General features: G+C 41.6%; 2 protein-coding genes across 6 annotated transcripts in view; one reads left to right on the top strand and one right to left on the bottom strand.

Moving 5' to 3' along the window:
• LOC109291397 (lanosterol 14-alpha demethylase) overlaps positions 1 to 5,023 on the top strand; it is a 23,447-nt gene extending 18,424 nt beyond the window's left edge. The window contains exons 6-8 of the mRNA XM_019508405.1: positions 425 to 520; positions 2,484 to 2,652; positions 3,538 to 5,023. Of these exons, the coding sequence (XP_019363950.1) occupies positions 425 to 520; positions 2,484 to 2,652; positions 3,538 to 3,716 (444 nt within the window). The 3' untranslated portion in view covers positions 3,717 to 5,023. The remainder of the gene's footprint in view (positions 1 to 424; positions 521 to 2,483; positions 2,653 to 3,537) is intronic.
• Positions 5,024 to 9,003: 3,980 nt separating this feature from the next.
• The window catches only part of AKAP9 (A-kinase anchoring protein 9), a 203,728-nt gene continuing 191,632 nt past the window's right edge, over positions 9,004 to 21,099 (bottom strand). For 4 of the 5 annotated variants that reach the window (XM_019508402.1, XM_019508404.1, XM_019508399.1 and 1 more), the window contains 9 exons: positions 20,804 to 21,015; positions 18,747 to 18,855; positions 16,797 to 16,982; positions 15,637 to 15,837; positions 14,029 to 14,261; positions 13,389 to 13,474; positions 11,671 to 11,794; positions 10,489 to 10,628; positions 9,004 to 9,565 (listed from right to left, as the gene is read on the bottom strand). In XM_019508402.1, the coding sequence (XP_019363947.1) occupies positions 9,522 to 9,565; positions 10,489 to 10,628; positions 11,671 to 11,794; positions 13,389 to 13,474; positions 14,029 to 14,261; positions 15,637 to 15,837; positions 16,797 to 16,982; positions 18,747 to 18,855; positions 20,804 to 21,015 (1,335 nt within the window). In that variant the 3' untranslated portion in view covers positions 9,004 to 9,521. The remainder of the gene's footprint in view (positions 9,566 to 10,488; positions 10,629 to 11,670; positions 11,795 to 13,388; positions 13,475 to 14,028; positions 14,262 to 15,636; positions 15,838 to 16,796; positions 16,983 to 18,746; positions 18,856 to 20,803; positions 21,016 to 21,099) is intronic. The other variant, XM_019508400.1, reaches the window with a different exon arrangement.

Here is a 21,099-nt window from a genome sequence, read left to right as displayed (position 1 = left end):
CCCCCCTCCCCCACTTACCTGAGCTTCTTGTGCCAGGGCAGCCACATGCTCTCAGCCCAGAAATGCCAGGCCCCACTGTTGTTGGAGCCTGCTGGGCTTCCCCTGGGTCCTACTGCCCTTGGTTCCTGTCATTTTTAACAGGAACCAAGGGCAGAGAAATATTAATTTTCCAAGTTTTTTAGGGGCCTCGCAGGCTGGATTTTGCCCACCTGTTTTGGGTGGTAGCTTGTATTCTAATATTGTATCCTAAGCAACATTTTTCTTCTGTTACATGAAGCAGAAACCAAAAAACAGCGTAACTAAGCAAGTATGTATTGAAAATGAGCTGCATAAGATGTTGATTTTCAAATAGGAAAAAATACTTGTTTTAATGTTAGATATTTTCTAAAACATGAAGAAATGATAACGCTTACCTGACTTACAGCTGAAGGATCTGAACTTGCTGGACCGTTGTCTAAAAGAAACTTTAAGGCTTAGACCTCCTATAATGACTATGATGAGAATGGCAAGGACTCCTCAGGTGAGTACATTAGAGTACACGGTTTGTAATATAATCTTGAGCATAAATCTCTCATATCTGAAGACATGACAGAACCAGAAATTAGGATCTTGAATTTAATAAGTGAAACTCTGAATGATGACAGCAAGTTGTGCAGTGAGGTGCAAAGTTGGGTAGTCACTGACTGACATGTGGGAGCAGTGCAATATGCTCACCTTAGAAGTTGCACCTCTAAGCACAGGCATCGTGCATCTGCTACAGATTATTCTAAGGACATAAAACGTATCACTCTTGTTCTCCAGAATATACATGTATGGCCTTGGAAACTTGTCTGCTTTAGGTATTTGTGACGCATAGAATCAGCCATGCACTATGGCTCTTTTGACAGTGTTAATCTTACCTCCTCTATAAGAAGCAAGTCCTGTCTTCTGCTTGATATCTTGTTCATTTTGTGGTTTTTGAAAAATCCCTTGGGTTTGAAGCCTTGGTGGAAACTCCTCCCCTCTCCTCCAAAAGGGGAGGGAGGGAGAATAGTTGGCTCCCTGAGACCCTGGGGAACAGAGTTGCAGTCCAGCTGCCACCTGAGGCCACAGGTGAGCTCTTGAGCTGCCACCATGACAGAAGGGATGGTCCCCAGGGGGGCAGTGGCAGAGATGAGTGCTGCTACCGCCCCCTGTGATGGTAGCAGCATAGTTCTAGCTGTCAGAGCTCACTGCTGCTCTGCACTCCAGAGCAATGCCAGGCTCTCCTCCAGAGCCTGGCACTGCTGTGTACCCTGGAGCAGCACTGGGCTTCTTGCCAGATGACAGATCCTGGTACAGCTCCATACCCTGAGGCAGTGCTGGCCTGTCCTGTAGCCAGGATTTTCTCTAGCTGTCTGGGAGCCTGGCACTGCTCCAAATTCAGATCAGTAGGTATCAAAGAAACCGCCCCCTCCGTCACCTGTGGGATTGGTGAGGGTTTGAGTTGCTGATCTGAGGGTAGCAATACTGCCAGTGAAAACCCACTACTCCTAGACCCACTGACATAGTTCCTTTGGCAGGGCAGAGGGTGGGCTGTCAATGGTTAGATTCACTGACAGATTCTCCTGTGAGGGGTGGGGAATGAAAGAGCAACCTCCAATTACGCCACGGCTGGGGAACATGCCTTTGTGGTGAGTGTAGAGTTGGAGTAAGGGGCCTCTGAAGAAGCATATTTCCCCCATAGCACTCTCTTTTTATAGTGCTACAAATGAACCAAGGCCATAGGCTTCACATTTCTTTTTTATAAGCATTTTCCTGTGTCAGCCTCCATTAGCAGAGCTAGCTCCACTTCTTACCCAGTAACTTTTATATCAGGATGCTTGAATGCTACAACGTACTTTCTGGTATTTCATCAGTTTGTTGCTAGATGGAGCAGTAATGCAGGCTACATTACTCTGAGAGCACATTGCCTAGCTTGTACACTGTAAGAAGAGATAGGTATGTTAGTCTGAAGTCAGGCAGAAGGTACAGCAGGGTAGCACCTTAGAGACTAACTGGTTCAGAGAAGCAAACTTTTGTAGGTGACAGCTTGCTTAACCTACAGTCAGATGTTGTGGCAATCCTCTACAAAAGCTTATGCCTCTCTGAACCAGTTAGTCTATATGGTGTTACCCTGCTCTGCTTTATAGTACAAGAAGCTTTTTCTCTTAGATAAGAACTGCTTTCTTTATACATGTTCTTCTGAAAATAGAACCTTTTTTTTTTTTTGGTGGCTGGTTAGCTATTTCTCAGCATTTAGACTGTTGTTTCTGACTGGCTAAATAGCATTGCTGCCGAATCAATTTAGGAGCTCTCTCAGTACTGCCTATAATTATTCATCATTTTTTCATTTTGCTTTGTTTTACCAAACCAAAGCCCACATATACTTTGTAGTACCAGCCTCTTCACTAGATGTTTTTTTTTCCTTCTCACTTTATGGCTGCTTTTTTGTAACATGTAGGGCTTCTTTTTCCCCCCTGTAGACTGTTGCTGGCTATACTATTCCTCCTGGTCACCAGGTCTGTGTATCTCCTACTGTTAATCATAGACTTAAGGATTCTTGGGTAGAAGCCTTAGAGTTCAAACCTGATCGTTATCTCCAGGATAATCCAGCAGCTGGAGAGAAGTTTTCATATGTGCCATTTGGTGCAGGTAAGTCAAAGAATACAGTAAGAAATTGCTTTAGGTGGCTGACATAGTGGCAGAATATTAAGGAAGTCATTCAAATACTGGATGCCCTATGCCACAGTTGACTCAAAATCCAATTCACTCTAATAAAAATAAATTCAGTGGTTCCTAGTAAATTTGTAAAGCTTTTCTTGTTGCTTCATGAAGCATCCTTTCAAATGGAAAACTGATTGTTAATGTAAAAACAGCCAAACAGACTATGCAAATGCTGTATAATATATAAAGTAACCCATTCTTATTCTTTTAGTTCTAGTGATTGAAAGTATTACTTGAAATAAATAAAGAAGAAATCTTTAAATTTTTTTACTTTACAGTTTGAGTTTTTAACATCAGGGAAAAACCCATTAATGCACAGTCAGCAACTTTTGTGTTGAATTCTTGCATCAACAATAACTATCATTGTGCATAACATTCAGACTTTCAGAAGTTAAATGTGTGAGCAAGGAGCAACTGCTCTGGAAACAATGTCTGAAGAGTTGGCTGACTTTGTGTTTAAATTCTTCTTTAATACTGTATTAATGTAATGTTTTAGCAGAAAATAGCTGTACATGGTAAGAGATTTGTGAATGTCAAGGTAACTCATGGGAGAAATTTGATATAAGAACTAACATGTTTAATGAAAAGTGATGTGGCTGTTGCCTTTTTTTTGTTTGCTTTTTTTCCTAAGTATTGGCCCCAATCCAGTAAAGCACAGGATTGTATGTTTTTGATGAATTGGGACCACAATTATAATTGTTTAGAACTAATGAACACCTTTGTGTTAAATTTACAGTGTTCTTATTGTATTATTAATGGTGTTGAGTTCATGGAAGTGTGATAGCTCTCTCTGCTCTGTGGACTTCCCTTTAGGTCGTCATCGTTGTATCGGAGAAAATTTTGCGTATGTTCAGATTAAGACAATTTGGTCTACTTTGCTCCGTTTATATGAATTTGATCTCATTGATGGATATTTTCCTACTATAAATTATACAACCATGATTCACACACCTAATCATCCAGTTATCCAATATAAGAGACGGTTGTGCTGAGTTTGTGATATAAATATTTCTGTATCTAAATGGCAAAAATTATTGTTTTGAGTTAAGTGGTTCAGAGAAAATGTACTATCCCATTGGACATGTAGTATAATGGAAACAAGATAAACCTAACTACAAAATATGGAACCATTTAGTACTTTGTACATTCTACAATAACAAGATTTTTATTAGAAAAGGCAGCATTTTATACTTGTGTAATAATTTTTAGGCAGATACCAAATAATTATTAGAATTGAATTAGTTTCAAGTAATCACAGGTGAGGAAATAAAAGGTTTAAATCTCAATTTCTAATGACTCTTTAAAAACCTACCATGTTTGAGCTAAGGGAGCAAGTTTGTGCACTTATGGACACTTGGTGCTGCTGTGCAGTTTGAGCTTGTTACCTCCGTAGTGTGGCTGTGTAAGCATACATGTGTATCCTGAGCATGCGTAGTAAACTATACATGGCTGTGCAGGTATGTGGCTTATGTAAACATGCCTGTTGTGGACCCCAAAGTCACAAAATTATAGCCAGACCAAAAAACACTGACTGGGAGCAAGGGAGAGGAGGAAAGACAATGACCCTTCCATGTTTTAGTGCTAATAGCTAACTGGTGAGAGCAGAAAGGAAGGAGGAAACCTGAGCTGTAAGTCCCCCTTCACCCAGAGAATTTTGAGGCTGCATATTTCTGATTGCTACATGACAGGTTAAGCATTGTCCAGTTTGCTCTTCAGCACTCCTTTTGAAGCAGAGCCACACTACACCTTGCATTTGATACTCACTGGATTAAATGGATGGAGTGAAAAAGATAAAGCTTTCTGTTTCCTGGAAGTAAGGGTCTAGGCTACTTTTTTATGTGGCTGGAAAAATGCCATTTAGGTACACGAATGAAACAATTCCTCTCAAGTGATTTAACTGCCTCAAAATAGGCATCAAAGAGACATTTTCAAAAAACAGTAGGCAAACATTTAAATATAGATTCATTTAAGTTGTCAGGTTGGGCACCCAAAATAGGTTAGTCACTCTTTGAAGTATTGGTGTAGGTATAATAATTAGCAGAACTTCACAATTTTGTGAATGAATAAATAGTAAGCAGAGTAAGGCAGTTGTCAGAAAAATATGCTTATGTCCATGTAACTTTAAATGTGTTCTTTGTCTACAAGAAGCTGAATGAAATAGCTAAATATTGTGCTACTGCTGACTTTTTCCCCCAGTATTGTTAATTGTACATTTTTGAAGTGGAGTTGTGATAATGGATGGAAATAGCTGTGACGTGTAAAAAAATTTAATTAAAATTTATAATTTTTTTTGGTGAAAGTTGTTTTTTCTGTGCTCAGAACAGTGTATGTAGTGTCAAACACTTATTCTTGAAAGATTTTAAAACTTTGAGTTTTTCATTTTGTTTTAATTTTTTTACTACTAAAGGAATGAATAACTATGAACTTGGCATTCAAAAGCATCAATAACAAGTTTCTGCCTCTTGCTGTGAGCACAAAACAGCCTTATTATTTATTAATGGTCACTTCTTATTTTAAACATGGACTAATAAAAAGCCTGAACATGTAAATCCTCACTGTAGGCAATTCCTGTTGTAGGAGGCCCTGATAACAAATAGTTTCTATGGTTGTACAAGAGAAATCAAAGCAATTAAAAATTACAGCATCATAATGTAATCAGTGAGAGCTGGGTTGGGTTGGACTCCTTTCCTAGTCAGTAGCTGTCAGGTTCTAGAGTAGATTACATACTTTTTTTTTTTGGTAAAGCTTGTATTAAATTGCATGTTCTCTTAAACCCAGATGATGCTACCTCCATTATGCTACCCAAAAGTGGCTACCAGGGTCACATGCATACATATACAGCCATCTCTCTGTCAGGTTCATCCCATACTGAGGACTCTCCTAAGAGGAGGCAGATGGTTCATAGGTTATAAGCATTTTTTGTCCCTTGAGCTGGGACTCCACTGGTAAAACTGCTCACCAGACAAAGCATTTGAAAGGACTGAAAGCAATTCTTTATAAACTTATTTTAAGAACCATCTGTCACACTTTTAACCCATGTAGAGCTGCACCAGTGCAAACTGGAAATGGTGAATGGCACATAGTCACATTCACCGTCATAACACCTATAAATCCCCATTCTGCATGAGAATCTGTTGTAGTAAGAGGGACACTCTTCTGACTTGGGGAGCAACAGAAGAGGTTCCTCCACACCTCAAGGAAAGGGGTTCTATAGCAGCTATTTTCTGCTTCTAAAAAGAGGGAATATGGCCCTTCTTGGACCTTAAAAAGCTGAATTCAATTCACTAAGTCAGTGTCAAAATAGTTACCTTGGTATGTATCATCTCATCCTTCAGCTGGGGACTGCATCACAGCAGGATGGTGGTGCAAGATAGTTATTTCCATATGGCTGTCTTACAGGTAATGCCTTTGTTTCATGACAGATCAAGACCAATATTAACGTGAGCTCCTTTTCTTTGGCTTATTCACAAACCTGGGAATCTTTACCCAGATCTTTTCACTCGGGGCTGCATGCCTCAGAATATAAAGTACATGCATCTCAATACCTGGCTGATAGAAGACCCTATGGAAGAGCATGTTAGAAAGTCTACCAACTACACTGGCACTCTTCTACTGCTTAGTCCTGTGGTTCAGCAACCAGAAGTCCACTACGACTCCAGCACAAACATTGGTCTTCACTCACACTTTTCTGAACATGGTGTCAGCACTGGCCTATTCTGCTAGTGTAATTCTGAGCCCTAAAAGAATTTGTTTTTCCACAACAGATGTGAAAGCATGCCTCAATGCTTAGCTATGCACCTTTGTCACAACACATGCCAGATTTCATCTCAGGGACATGTAGGTCTGGCTCTGGACTATCTAGTTTCCAGAGAGAGAGTTTCTGACCATAATGATAACTATCCTGGGTTCTATGTTCTCCATAGGATAGGAGATGGACCAGGTAATGTAGGTTTGGGTGTGGCTTTCCTTCCCTCTGCTGCATCAGGGTTCATGATAATTCAAGTGTATATTGGTTATTTGCAAATACAGGGCCCTCTGAACAGAGGATGAGGAACAGAAGATACTAATTGCAGTGCTGACAAAATACAGTGGGCATATTGTATTCTTACTGGACAGAGAGGCCTTTGAAAAGATGAGCTATTCATACAACCTTACATTCAAACTTAATCTCTGCAGAGGTGCTAACAAACAGAAGATCCAATCCAATTCCACTAGAGATAATGAGAGATTTTTCATAGACTTCAGTGAGAATTCAATTCAGCCCCAAATATGCAGTCATTCAAGAAAGAAAACCAGTGGAAAGAACAGGACACAACAGGATTAAATCTTGCTCCCCAGCTCTCACAGTGGCATCAGTTAGATCAGTGGTTATCAACTCTCTTAGCACCCCTCAATATCTTTTCTGAATTTAGATTCTAGCTCAGTGATTCAGAAAAGTTATGGAGAGCGCCTTGAGGCTAAAATGTGGAGACCCATGGGTTTATATGAAATTGATTTCACTGATGCATATTTTCCTACTATAAATTATACAACCTTGCTTTACATACCTCATAAAGTTATCAGATATGAAACAGTTATGCTAAATTTGAGGAACTTCATTTGATCATCAGTGTTATGAAGATGAGGGAAATCTAGCCATGACATGTGAAACCACTACACCTACTATAACTGCATTCCTGAATCAGTACTCTGTAAGATGTATAATACATTTACAGGGTTTTATTCATAAAAATGCTGTCTTCTATCTGTGTAGCAACTTTAACATGGATTCAGGCCTGACAGTTACTTAGCATCCAACTCACCAGTCAAATCCCAAGTGAGGAAAAAGCTATTTTTCAAGTGTGAATCTTAACTTCTAGAATGAGCATGTGTTAACCTACCTCCCTTCATCCACCTAAACTAAGAAGTGAGATGCAAGTCTCCATGTACAGTGGGACTAGAATCTGTTCTGATGGGATCGTTGTAACAAGCAGGGTTTGACTTGCATTCTGACTCCTGGGGAGCCTGTGACAGTGGCAGCCGATAGCCGGAAGAAGCCACCACTGCTGCCACCTGAGGCGCAGGGCAGGCTCTCGTCTGATGGGGGAGCTCTTGTCTCTTATGGGGGGGCTCAGCCCCATGAGCTCCCCTGTAATTCAAACCCTGGTAACATCTGAAGTTGGAAGGTTTACTTTGTGTGTTTGTAGCCTGTCACAACTGCAGAAATGTACGTACTGTTTTATGTAATAAATACATTCTTATTTTCAAGAATGACCCTAGAATTGCCATGGAGTTTTAATAAAGAAAATCATAATATTTTCACAAGAGGGATAGTAGAATGTTTACATCTTACTGGTCATCTGAATACTGGAAATGGACAATGCACAAAAACTTTGAATGAGTAACTGGGGACTTGAGGCAGTTTTCAGAGGTTTTGTATTTTCATTAAGTGGTACAGAACCATTCCGTAAACATTTAAGTCCATTTAAATTGTGTCAAGGTTACTTGGTCTCATTTTAAAGTAAGCAAATTAATATTAGAATCTCACAAATAACTGATTTCTGCAAATTAGCAAATAGTAAGTAGAGCAAGACAGTTCTCAGATTCTTGGAATGGAAAAGAATGCTTTTTAAACATGCTCCCTCTCTCAGGCAAGCGTATGATGTAACTGAACTTTGCACCACTATGGATTTTTTTTGCCCTCAGAACTTTTGTGTATTTTAAAGTGGAGCGGTAGTAGATAAAAAGTAGTTGCCTTGCAAAGAATTTATTTCAGTTTTTTTGTGACAATTTTCAGTGCTCAGAACTGCGTACATGCATATAAGAAACTTTGACTTAAATTGAAAGCCTTTCTAAATTAACTCTCATTGCTAAACAAATGAATAAGTATGAAATGAGCATCACAATGGCTACTCATAATTATCAGCGATAGTTACTGCCTTTTGCTGTGAGCACAAAACCACCTCATTAAGTCATTTCCCATTTTAAACACAGAAAAAGCTTAGGCATGTTAAGCTCACACCGTAAGTAGTTTTCATTATGCAGAGGCTTAATAAAAATCCTTTTCTGTGGTGGAACAAGTGAAATGAATACCACAACTTCTATAATGTAATGAAGTGCAAACTGGGTCTCTCTGCACTCCTTAGCTGCTAGCAGCCTCCTTGTGCTCAGTATAAACACTTCCTACCTGTTTCTTTCAGCTGTTGAGGTTGAATCACCCAGAACAGTTGTCTGGCTGTAGTAATATGCACAGAAACCAAGGTGGCTCTTCTACTTCAAACAGTTTCAAACAATACAGCATTTAAAAGGATGAAGTCATCTTTTATTTCAGTACTTTGACAAAATACCCATAAAATTCAAAACTTCTACCATTACAAAAATAGGTCTCTACAAGTGATATTTTGCCTGCACTGCCAATAGCAAATATATTAGAAGAGAGTCATGTTAATTCAGTAGCCTTACCAGAAAAACAGTGCAGTGCACTTTGAGCTACACTCTGCAATCTCACTAATGCTTAAGTTTCATACTTGCACCCGCTCGATAAATACACACTTTTTTCATAAGTTAATCATTTAAATTAGCATTCCACAAATATACATGTAAAATTAATGATTGATCTTTTTTTGAATGAACACCAGGTACCTAGATACAGAAATTCCAGTCTGCGTGGATGTGCCAGCAAGGGAACTGTATACAATCGTACTGCTGCGTTCATGTTGGTCCCACAATATACACATTATACAAAAGCACAGGAGCACAGATTTACAAAAGGCAATTTCATTTATGTCACTACCAGTGATGGAAATATTGAAAGGTTATTATCTTCTCATACCACAGTGCAACTGAGTGTAGGAAGCAGAACCTGTAAAATAGGAAAAGAGCGTTTAGGTAAAGTGCTGGGTGACTAAAGAGGTTTACTTGAGGGGTTCACAGGCAGTCATTAGACTATCTACAATAAGCTTCAGATGGCTTCAGTAAAAATTATATTTTAAATGGATTTTTTTTTATGGACAGAGTCAAGAAAAAATACATGGATCTTACATTAAAGTGGCTGGATTAACAGTAACTCTTAGGAGTGGCTCACATGCAGTCTGACAAGGCGTTTTGGATCCCATTAGCTCACAGCTATATTTCTGTTACAGTTATAAAACCAAACATATTTAGTGCTTCATTGGGGAAGTGCCTCCTTCAGAGGTCATGTAAGGGGCAAATACTGCAGTAGGTCTAACAAGTACTGTCAGATAGGGAGCAAAAGGCAGAAGAAAGGCTACCAAGAGGTGAACTTTGTGCAAGTTATCAGAAGTGGACCAGGGCAACTCTGCAACTGGGTTGGTGCCATGCTGACTGCAGTGGTGTGATCATCTGCCACTCCAGCAGTGGCTATTTTTCCAGTGCCTGGGGCTGCTGCGCTCAGTTACACTACAGCATGTGATGACTTGTAAAAACCCTATCCAGCTGGGATTCTTGGCAATAAAATTCTTGCTTCAAAGTGATTTGAGAGCCTAGACAAAAACTTAGTGAGACTCGAAATCTGTCATGTCATGCTTATATGTAATGCATGACTCCATACAGTTTCCTCCTACAGTCGTTCAGCTTTTTTTTTCTAGTGGATATTTGCTGCCTGCTTTCTTTTCAGCTGCCAGCCTTAAATCAGAGAGAAACTATGCCTAAAACTCAGCTTCTGTCAGACTTACTAACAAACCAACAGATGCTCTGCAAGTCAGACCAGGTACTGAGTGACTTGTTTTGCCAAGAGACCTTGACAAGGAAAGCACAAGTATTTACCTGACTGAACACTTCCAAGTCGCCTCTGTAGTGCCTCTAGCCGATTAATGTAATCTGTTAAAGCTCTGTCAGGATCATAATTTTGCAGCTGAGGGCATGCAAGGGAAACTGGATTTATATCAGCATGGAAGCCATGGTACCTAGAGGAAGAAAAACCATGAAATATAGCTTTTAAAATTTAAAAATACTGTACTGACATTCTGTTTCCAAAGGAAACTGTATAAGAAATAGCTAAATGTTATAGCTGTAAGTATCTATGCTGACCTTTACTATTACCTTTTACTTTCCTGAGGACATAAATCCAGCTAATTAACACCTTCCAAGTCCACAAGAGGTCTAGTTCAGTCCAGTTCCAAAAGTTTCAGTATAGCAAAAATATTTAAATAAAGCCAAAGAACATTTATTAAGATATTAAAATCAAACACCTATAAATATGGGGTATAGGCTGGAGGGAAATTTGGAGAACTCAGCAAATTCAAGGAGACTTGCTGCCAATCTACACACCTCCTCCCACCTCAAGCCTCCCCAGCCTGTATAGGTAAAAATCTAGGTTGTGCTGTCACAAATAAGCCAAATAAGACTTAGGGATAAATGTTGTTTTGTGTTTGAAGTGCAAGCAAATAAAAGGTTGGGATGTGGACCTATTTCTGCCTCTCTTATCAGTAGCCAACCCACAAGGTTATCTGTCATCTGAATAACATGGCCCATGGTTTGAAAAAGTTTGTGAACTATTGGCACCTGATTTTCAGATAGCCTAAGGGATACACAACTCCATACAAACTCTGTAGAGGTTACAAACGCTCCAAAAATCTTGTCTTATGTGAAATCCTGGCTCCACCAAGGTAAAAATTTCACCTCTAGTGCTATGATGGCCAGTCTTCTGTGTGGCCATGAAAGGGTTTGCACAAAACATACACATCATTTTGCAGCAACTAAAATTGGATGGTTTTAAAAGTTGATTGGTTCTGTTGACTACTGTATTCATCAAAAGGCTAAGAACAGACAAGCCAGGGCTTCAACAGGCACATGAAGAAACTTGGAACAATGACAGGGAAAACATGGGATGTTACCTACAAAAAGTGAAATTCCCAAACTTTGAGTCCCAAAATGACACTCATATTATTTTTTAGAAAACATTTACTATTATTTTGGACAAACAGTGATAATTAAATGAAAAGTCACCTTTGCTGAGAATTTACAGGAGATCGGGGAGACTCCAGGTCTGATCTGGATCTGAGAGAGGAATGTCTCTGTTCTCCATAAAGATCAAGACCACCAGAGAAAGAATCAGACCGTTGCTCATTACCTAAAACAACAAAAAAGTATCATCCATGGGAAAAATACCAATCCCTTTAAAAAACCCGGATGTTTTGCACTTTAATATTCCAAATGCATTTTTCTCTTTTACATGCAAGAAAATGAGATTGGTGAAACTACAATTGGTTAAAATAGCAAAAGCAGTAAAGCAATGCATGTCCAACATGATCAGCTGCCTTAGCACCATAAAATAATGTACATGTATATACATAAGCTGCCTACCGGTCTTACGTGGATAAGTCAAATGGAAGCCTCACCCAGCTCTACTAGCTGTTCTGTTCAGCAAGGAAATCATTTGTGGAAAACGGGCTCTGCCAAACACTTTTCCAGTTTACAAACTATGGTTGATTCTCTTTCCTTCATCCTACTCAGGGACAATCACTGCAGTTCTCTACTTCTCAGGATCTCGCTTACTACTATGAGATCTAGCCAAGACTTCCCTTTGAACGACTCTCAAAAATATCTAACTTAAACTGCAGAAAGTAACTTTGAACACCAGCAGGGGCTACAGATGCAGCACAGGATGCTCCTTGTAAAAACAAATAAATTCTCAGATACAAGTTTGATTTTTGCTACTGCTTGAACTTCCTCAGTTTTGAAGCCATTAAGCTCAGCATGGAATGCCTCTGAGACTGATATGACTGGCACCAATGCAACTTGTACTAGCTGATTTAGTAGCTGTACTAGCTCTTTTTGCACTCTCTACAAGAAAACAAGTGGGGAACCAGATATCCTAGATTCTAGCTATGTCCAAGGGATGTAAGATTTTTTTTTTTTATCTGACTTGAGATGAGAACAAACTGGGAGGAAATACTTCCCAGTGCAATGGCATAGACAAAGGGTGCCTGTAGACACATGGGATGCCTGCTCTGATGCACTGTAATTATAGTTTGTTGGAGCAGACTCAATTAATTGAGTCTACTGGAGCATGCTTATTAGCACGCTCCACCAGCCTTGGCATCTGGTGTATTTTGTGTCCTTGTGCTTCAAAATGGTGGCGGGGGCACTTTAACTAAATCTCATTTGACATGCTTTAGATAAAGTGCCCCTGCCACCATTTTGAAGTGTGGGATGTTGAATACACGAGACACCACGTGCTTTAATTAGAGCAGCTTCTAAGAGACACTATAAATCACCTCCCCTGCCCCCTCCCGGAGCACATGTAAAGATGCCCAGGGTTGGGACCAACTGTGGTATCCAAAGTTCATGTCTGTATGTCCTGGATTTATTTAGAGTTCCCACAGGTGTGAAAGGGGTCTCCTGGAGCACACTGCAGGAGGTGCAATTCACACACAGAGCACAAGCCGACTAAGAGAAGTCTGCCACATTTTGGAAAGCCTGTCTACTGAGATATAAAGTAAGGCATAACAGTTGGGACACTAGTGTCTGTGCTGAGTGGAGTGGCCCAGAATGCTGAAGGGGCGACTAGACAGCCAAGGAGAAGCCTGGTCTGGATGGTGCGGTGAAAGGAAGAGGAAGGAGAGTTCCATGCTACATGAACCCAACCTAAACTGTCCTTCCCTCAGCACTAGTGTACTCTGTGGCAATACCTTTTCTTCAGACATCCGTAGTCTACAATTTACCTGTGTTTTGGCTAAAGCCATCCCTGTTGATACTTATGAAGCTGAAACCTGTAACCCGGTGCCACCGGTGAACCAGGAACTTCATTCTGCATTTAAAATAAGAGATTTAAGATTGAGAGGTATTGCCTTTCCAAATAACGTACTTACAATATTCTGAGGCATAATAATCCACATACCACAAAACCAAACGTAAAGGTAGATTTAAAACCTACAAAACTGGAGTAAGCAGAAAACATCCTTACACACAGACTTGCAATCTTAAGGAAAATGTTTCAGCTATATGCTTATAAAATGCACAGCCCCCCTGGGGAAGGCACTAATGATCAATTAATTCTTTTTAAAACTTGTTAAGGTATCCCATATACTCTGACATTAATTAATTAAAGAATGCAGAGCTCAGCAATTGGGAACAATAACTGGGCTGAACAGTGTATTACTGTATCCAAATCATTCCCAGGATCTGGGCTGTTTAACTCAGCACTCTAAAAAATTCACTGTTTTCAGGACAGTAGGAGACTTACAATAATTTAAACAGAGTGGACCACAAAGCACTCTAGAACATGCTACGTGTTGTTTTTGGAAAAGCATATTTTAAGTTGCATATTCACATTTGGTTAAATTGTAATTTCCTGTGATGTACCTTGAAATTGCAATGGACACTCTGACTGCAGAACGAAATCTGGTAAAACCCTTTGAATGACGTGTAATCACTTCTACATCAGTATAGGAAGGTTGCCCACCCATTCTTGCAATGAGGGCCAGGGTGGCTTCTTCACATTCCTGGAATCCACCTAGTAACAGCAGCAAGTATTTTTTCTGGTATATGAGTGCTTTCCGAAAGCTCTCTGCTCTCAGGTATTTTCCATAAATTCTCTAGATGTTAAGAAAGAAAGAAAACACTGTAAGCCAGTCATTCAAAAGTTTATTAGAATTCAAAGATTACTAACATCGCCAAACAGTTTAGCTGCTTTTATTCTCTCCCTGTAACCATGAAAAGAATAGGATCATAAGCAAGTAGGACTGGAAGGGACTGCACAAGGTCATCTAGTCCAGTGCTTCTTAACCCGTGGGTCGTGGCCCCAAAGTGGGTAGCAAGAATATATGAAAGGGTTGCGAATAAATTTAAAAAATGGATTCTCTTTTAAAGGAGAAAACATGGGAAGCCGTGGCTTTTCCCTTGAAGCCTGGCAGAGTTCCAGCCTGCAAGGGGTTGCTTGGGGCCCCCCATTCTCCCCACCTGGCCCATATACCCACCCCCTGCCCCACACACTGTGGGGCTGGAGGCAGGGGACAGTGGGTTGGGAGTGAGGAGCACTGGATCAGGATTTGCCATTTATGTTTACAAATGGGTCCTAGTACAAAAAAGGTTGAGAACCACTGATCTAGTCCAGCCCCGTGCTCAAGGCAGGATCATCCCTGACTAAACCATCCCAGCCAAGTGTCCATCTAACCTGCTTCTGAAAACTTCCAAGGATGGAGCTTCCAGAATTTCTCTAAGTAGCCTGTTTCAGTGCCTGACCACCCTCAGAATCAGAAAGCTTCTCCTAATCTCCAACCTAAACTTCCCCTGCTGCTCCTAGCCCTGGGACAGGGCTAGGAGACCATTGCTCGTAGCCCTGTCCCAGACAGCCACAGAGAAAAGCCCATCCTCCTTATAACTAACCTTCAGATATTTGAAGATTTATCAACACCCCCCCTCCAATCTTCTCTTCTCCAAACTAAATAAATCAAACTCTTTCAGCTTTTCCTTGTTAGTCTTGCACCCCAGGCTTTTGCTGGGATCACTTTTGCTGCTCCACACGTACCCTTTCCAAACTGTCCACATCCTTCTTTAAGTGTGGGACCTAAAACTGGATACAATACTCTAGGTGAGGCCTCACCAGTGCCGAGTTGAGTGGAAGAATCACTTCCCCTGATTTGCAAGTGACACCTGTGTTAATACAATCTAGTAGGCTGTTGTCTTTTTGCAACAAGAGCACACTGTTGTCTCATTCAGTTTAAGGTCCACTGTAATCCCCAGGTCCTTCTCTGCAGTATTGCAGCCTAGCCACTCAGCAAAAAGTATAATGTAGAAAGCAGGAGCATGTGTAATGTTGGATCTTACTCACAGGGAGCAGTTAATGGACTTATACTTCTCTCACACCAAGGCTATATAGACAGGTGATAAAGGCAGCAGTGAAAAACAGGCCCAGTTCTATGTATGAGACCCATCTATGTTAGAAAACACTGGCAGAGAAATGCTTCCTACTTTTAAAACGGCATTTTCAGACTCCGATCCCAGTTCTCTCAGAAAAGCTTCATTCCTGAGTTCTGCTCTCAGTTTGGACAGCTCTGCATCAGCTTGTTTCAAGGATTTCTGCAGCGACAGCTTTTCTCTGTTCCAAATCTCTCTTTCAGAAGCAGTGAGTGTGTCAATATTAGTTCCATTGTCCAGCACACGTCTAGAAGACTGAAGAGGGAACAAACCTTATTTTTATTGTTAAACACCCGGTATTCCAAATGGTGTCGCTTCCACACTGGGACAGTGATGAGCTCATGTTAGTGAATGGAAGACCCAAGGTCTGTTAGTTGCTAGTCTTGGTGACAGAATGCAACTCACATGGAGAGGTACAAAAAAATTATAAGGAAAATTGCAGCCATCAATGGGAAGGTTAGTGAAGCCATAAAACAGTCACCTGGAGTGATATGGGAACTTACCAACACTAACGGACAACACTTCTACCAGGAAAGTCACCATTTTCCTAGTAGAAACTAGAAGCATACAACCGTTCACTCAGTTTCTCCCATAGGAAACATGCCCCTTTCAGGAAATCTTTCAGGTCACAACCTAGAAGATCTTCTCTGCAAGAAAGTTTGTCTCCTAAGAGTGAACATTTGTACACCCCTCTTTGGGTCTGGTCCCAGGTGGGAACTGGAGGAGCAAGGCAAACCCCTCTAGTTGTTTCCTTGACTGAGATCCCCAGGCTGAGGGGCAGGTGGGGATTTCCTGCCCTGCTCATTTTGCAGTTCCAAGGCCCTCAGGGCTGAGTGGAAGAGCAGCCCCCACACTTGCTCCTCAGACCTAAGTCTTGGTGTAAGAAGCGGGTGGGGGGCTTTGCCCTGCTGCTCCCATGTTTTCCCTAGACTGGGATCACCCCAGTCTCAGAAAGGTGCAAGGAGCCACAGAGAGTGGGCATTTGCAGGCTGGACACCTGCACTGCTTTCGCTCCTGGAACCATTTTTAGGGTCAGAAATTTTCCACTATTAAAAATGAAAGCCTGTTCACAGCTCAAGACAGGCAAGTCACAGGAAGCTAAGAGAGCAAGGCAAGGAGCTACTCATATTGCTGGTTTTGAAAGGGGGAGATGTAATGTGGTGTTTTTTAGTCTTTGTACACTTAATTACACAGTGCAATAAGAAGAGACGTACATAATCTCCGCAAGGTCCTCTCTGCTGATGTTGTCTGACTTTCTCCTCCAATTTTATGACAGCATTCCTCAGATTGTTCTTTTCCTCACTCAGTCTGCTGACAAACCCTGTCAGCTCAGCATTCTGTCTCAGCAGCCCCTCAGTAAATGACCTAGAGGAGGATCCTGGTGGTAACAGTAACTTTAGCTAGAAATGAAAAAAAGCTTGTGTGAGATCAGTTACTGTTGTGGATAATAACAGTACTCTGTTGCTTCATCAGAGGAATCTGAAGTATCCATGCATTTAAATCCCAGGTCAGTCTAATGTTAATTTTTGTGAAATGATTACTAGGGACCCACCTACATTGCAGAGAAAGTTTGTGGCACGGTAGTGCCTTTCATTTTGCTTTCACCACTGTGCCCCCCACCCCCAGTGGCCAAGAGGTTAAAACCACAACATTAATTGCCTTGGGGGGTGGGGGGGTAGGAGTGTGTACAGCAAAAAGAGCACGATTAAAGGCACCACTGTGCCATGAACTTCCACTGTGATTTAGGGAGGTCCATAATGATTATGCTCAATAGCAGAACAACACAGCAAGAATCTAAATCGCTCTGATTTCTTAAAAAAAGTACTTTTTATTTTTTTTATATCTGTTTTTATCTTGGAGCAAAAAGAAAAAGACAGCTAATTTTCCGCTGCTTTAAAACACACATTTTATACCACTGTTGCCTTTGAAGATGAGCTCAGTCAAAAACTAAATACTGCTGAACTATTACCATATTTACTTGATTAGAAGATGAGACTTTTCCCCCATTTAACATGAGGAAAAAAGCCCCTCACCTTACAATCAAGCATGAGGAGGTAGGGGCAGGGGTTGGGGCTAGGGCCAGAGCTTCAGCTGCTGCCTGCTCCCCACGGACTCTGCACACCCAGCCACTCCTTCCTCACTTCCCCAGTCTACCCACTGTGCTGCTTCTCCTGCACTCCTCCTTACCTTTGTTCTATGCTGGCAGGCTCTGTCCTTGCTGCAGCCTGGGGCACAGAGCACGTGCTCCAGCCTGACTCTGTAGAAGAAGTGCCAGCTCAGTGCCACTGCTGCGGGGCCAGGCTGGAGCCATGCTCTACACCCCAGAGGGACTGAGCCTGCTGGTGGAAATGCTTGTGGAAGGGAGGGAGACTAAGGGAGAGGGGGAGACAGGAGAAAGGGGAGGTGGGGGATCCAAGACTGCAGGGAACAGAAGCAGCATGGAGGGGAAAAAAGGGGGGAGGGGGACTGGGGCAGCCTGAAGCTGCAGGGGGGCAGGTGACAAGGGGTAAGCTGCCTGCCTCGCTGCCTATGTTGCTTGCCTCCTACATCCTCCACTTTGTGCCCCCTTGCAGCCACCCACTGCCTGCTCTACCATGTGCCTCCCTACTGCCTGTCCTCCACCTACTCAATTACTGCCCCCCTCACCTTCCCTACCATATGCCCCCCTACTGACTCCCCCATGGTCTGTCCCCCACTGCCTGCCCCATTACCATCCTCCTCATCACCTCTTCCCCTCAGCACCTGCAGCAGTGTGGGGGATGAATTTAAGATGATCCTCCAATAATTAAATTCCATACATGGAAAGTTATAATAAATGTATAAATTTTCCATGTGTAGAATCTAATTATTGGCATGTTAAATTCAGGGTCATCTTGCATTAGAGTAAATACAGTATTTCTCTTTTACATATTACTTCATTTCAAATATTCAAAACTATATGTAGACTTTCCTATTGCCTTTTAGTATATACATAATAGTTTGATTTCACAGGCTATACTAACACAGTATACTATGCAATAAATGTTGATCTACTTCATCAGAGCAGCACTGAGTAAAGATTTTCTCAGGAGGATGTAGCTACATCTTAACCAAAAACTGAGTATGAGACTAAGTCACATTTTACTGTGTAATTTTACACAGTAAAAGAAACATATACAATTCACCTCATGTAACTGGGGCAATCCAGGTAAGTTCTGCAACTGCAAGAGAACATCTTCAACAGTATTTTGAACTCCAATGAAGTCTTCATTGTCTGCTGTTTCAAACTGCAGTCTGAAATGAAGAGCAAATATATACAGCACATGTTATCTAAAACTGGAAAATTACACTGAGATATTTAGGTCTCTAAACCATCAGATTTCTACATTTCTGAAAGCAGACATGGAGTTACTTGGGAACCTTATTAAAACCTTTTGGCCTATGAGCATATTTATCAGAGAAACAGAGATCTTCAGAGGTGCTCAGGGTCCTATTTTGACATCTATATTAAAATGGCCAGTCTGTAAATTGCTTAGCAGCGCAACAGCTGCTATCATTACTAAAGAAAGCTGTTCAATTCCAAATACTTTTGGAAACCTCTCTCAAGATGTCCACAAACTTGTCAAAGTTGCTTGAACACTACTCTTTTTTTGCTTGAATGCTCATGTAATGAAATTCTTCTTTACTGAACAGTATTCACAGCAGAAAAAAACCCTGATTTACATTACGCTCCTATGTGCTGGTAACACTAATTATTAGGGCTGTGCATAGCTTCAGCTGCTGATTCGATTGGAGGAGATTGGGGGTATGATTTGGTGGCCGAATCTCCAAATCCAAATCAAATCAGGAGACCCATTAATCTCTCCAATCAAATAGGAAGCCTCTGATTCAATTCAGAGAGATTTGAGGATTCGGACACAGACAGCTTTATATGTTTTTTCTACATACCTCAAGGTACCAGGTGACTCATGAATGCTGAGATGGTGGGGCGGATGGAGCATCCTACAGGAGCATGGTGGGGAGGTCTCCAGTGCACTTGGCGGTGGACCCAGAAGTGGACCAGAAGCAGTTCCAGTCCACTTCTGGGTCTGCTGCGGAGTGCACAGGGACCCGCCCCCACCTTCCCCTTGGCCCCTGGCTCTGTGACTGGTGCCTCCTGGGTCTGAAGGGTATATCTGGGGTCCCAGCCAGCTGCCGAGCTGGGATGGCTCCCCTGCACACTCAGCAGCAGACCTGGAAGTGGACTAGAAGTACCTCTGGGTCCGCCACCGAGCACACGGTGGCCCCCCACAACGCTCCTGTGGGATGCTCCATCTGCCCCACCATCTCAGCATTTACAAGCTGTGCCTGGTACCTCAAGGTATGTAGAAAAGACATTTAAAGCTGTGTCTATGGCCAAATCGCTGATTCTCCAAATCAGCATCGACTCTTCAGATTCGGCCTTATCGAATCAGGACAGCGATTCAAATCAGCGAATCGAATCACTGTCCCCCAAATCAGGCCAAGTCTGAGTAGAATACGGCCCATTTCGCACCCCCCTACCAATTATATACATCACCTCTCAAGTGGTGGCCAGTAAAAGAAGGTGCAGGTGTGAATCTGACCATGAATTAAATATAATTACTCTTTCAGAGATTCCATGGTATTAAATTCTGTTTCACTACATTCATATTCAAATACTACATTAAATTAAAAAATTTTCCTAATTTTTTAAGGGTTTTTTGTTTTTGTTTTGTTTTGTTTTTTTTTTTTACCTACAAGCTCAAATGTACTCTTTTCCCTTGCACAATATATTTTTTAATTGATAAAGGATTGCATAAAGCCAGAGACGATCCGAGCAGGGTACAGGGCCCAGGGCGAATCAGCCTGTGTGAGGTCCTGCCCCCAGACACAAGGAAGCCAGTAGCAGCAGGGTGGGGGAGGGGTGCTGAGCGGCCTGATGTGAAGCTGGCGGCAGCACTGAGTCACTGCGCCACTTTGCCTGGCTCTGCAGGGCCCCCCAAGGTGCGGGGCCCAGGGTGGTCGTCCCAATTCGCGCCCCGCCCCCCAGGGATAACCCTGAATAAAGTGCTAATATTTAGGGCAGAATTCTGCTCTGTGATCAGTTTTACACCATAGTAGCTCAGCTAACAACTGGATTACAACAGGAATGAATCAAGTTTGGGGATCCGGATTCAAGTGCTAAAACATTAGTTCATTGGTTGCTGTTAGCAAATACAAGAAATTAAAGAACCATCCAAACCTCCTAGCAGCCTTGTGAGCCAACTGCTTCAGCTTCGAAGACATATTTTGTAGCTTTTGTCTAATGTTGTCCAGAACACTGCTACCCACAGCTAGGTCACCTCCTTTTGTTTCCATCAAGGTAGGGTAGGTTGGTTCATTGGCTTCAGCTCCTTCCATTTTCTGCTGGAGAATCCAATTTCTTGTTCTCTCATTTGACATGTCACATGTAGTCTGAATGTGTACATATAAAAATACATGTGAGGAACTATTTGTTTAAACTGAAAAATACTTAACTGTGGAATAAAATTTGTTGCA

Source organism: Gavialis gangeticus, unplaced genomic scaffold (assembly GCF_001723915.1).
Source record: "Gavialis gangeticus isolate Ggan-Ray unplaced genomic scaffold, GavGan_comp1, whole genome shotgun sequence".
Taxonomy (NCBI): Eukaryota; Metazoa; Chordata; order Crocodylia; family Gavialidae; genus Gavialis; species Gavialis gangeticus.
The sequence above is the reverse complement of the archived record's forward strand: the minus strand, read 5'-3'. Positions and strand labels throughout refer to the sequence as shown.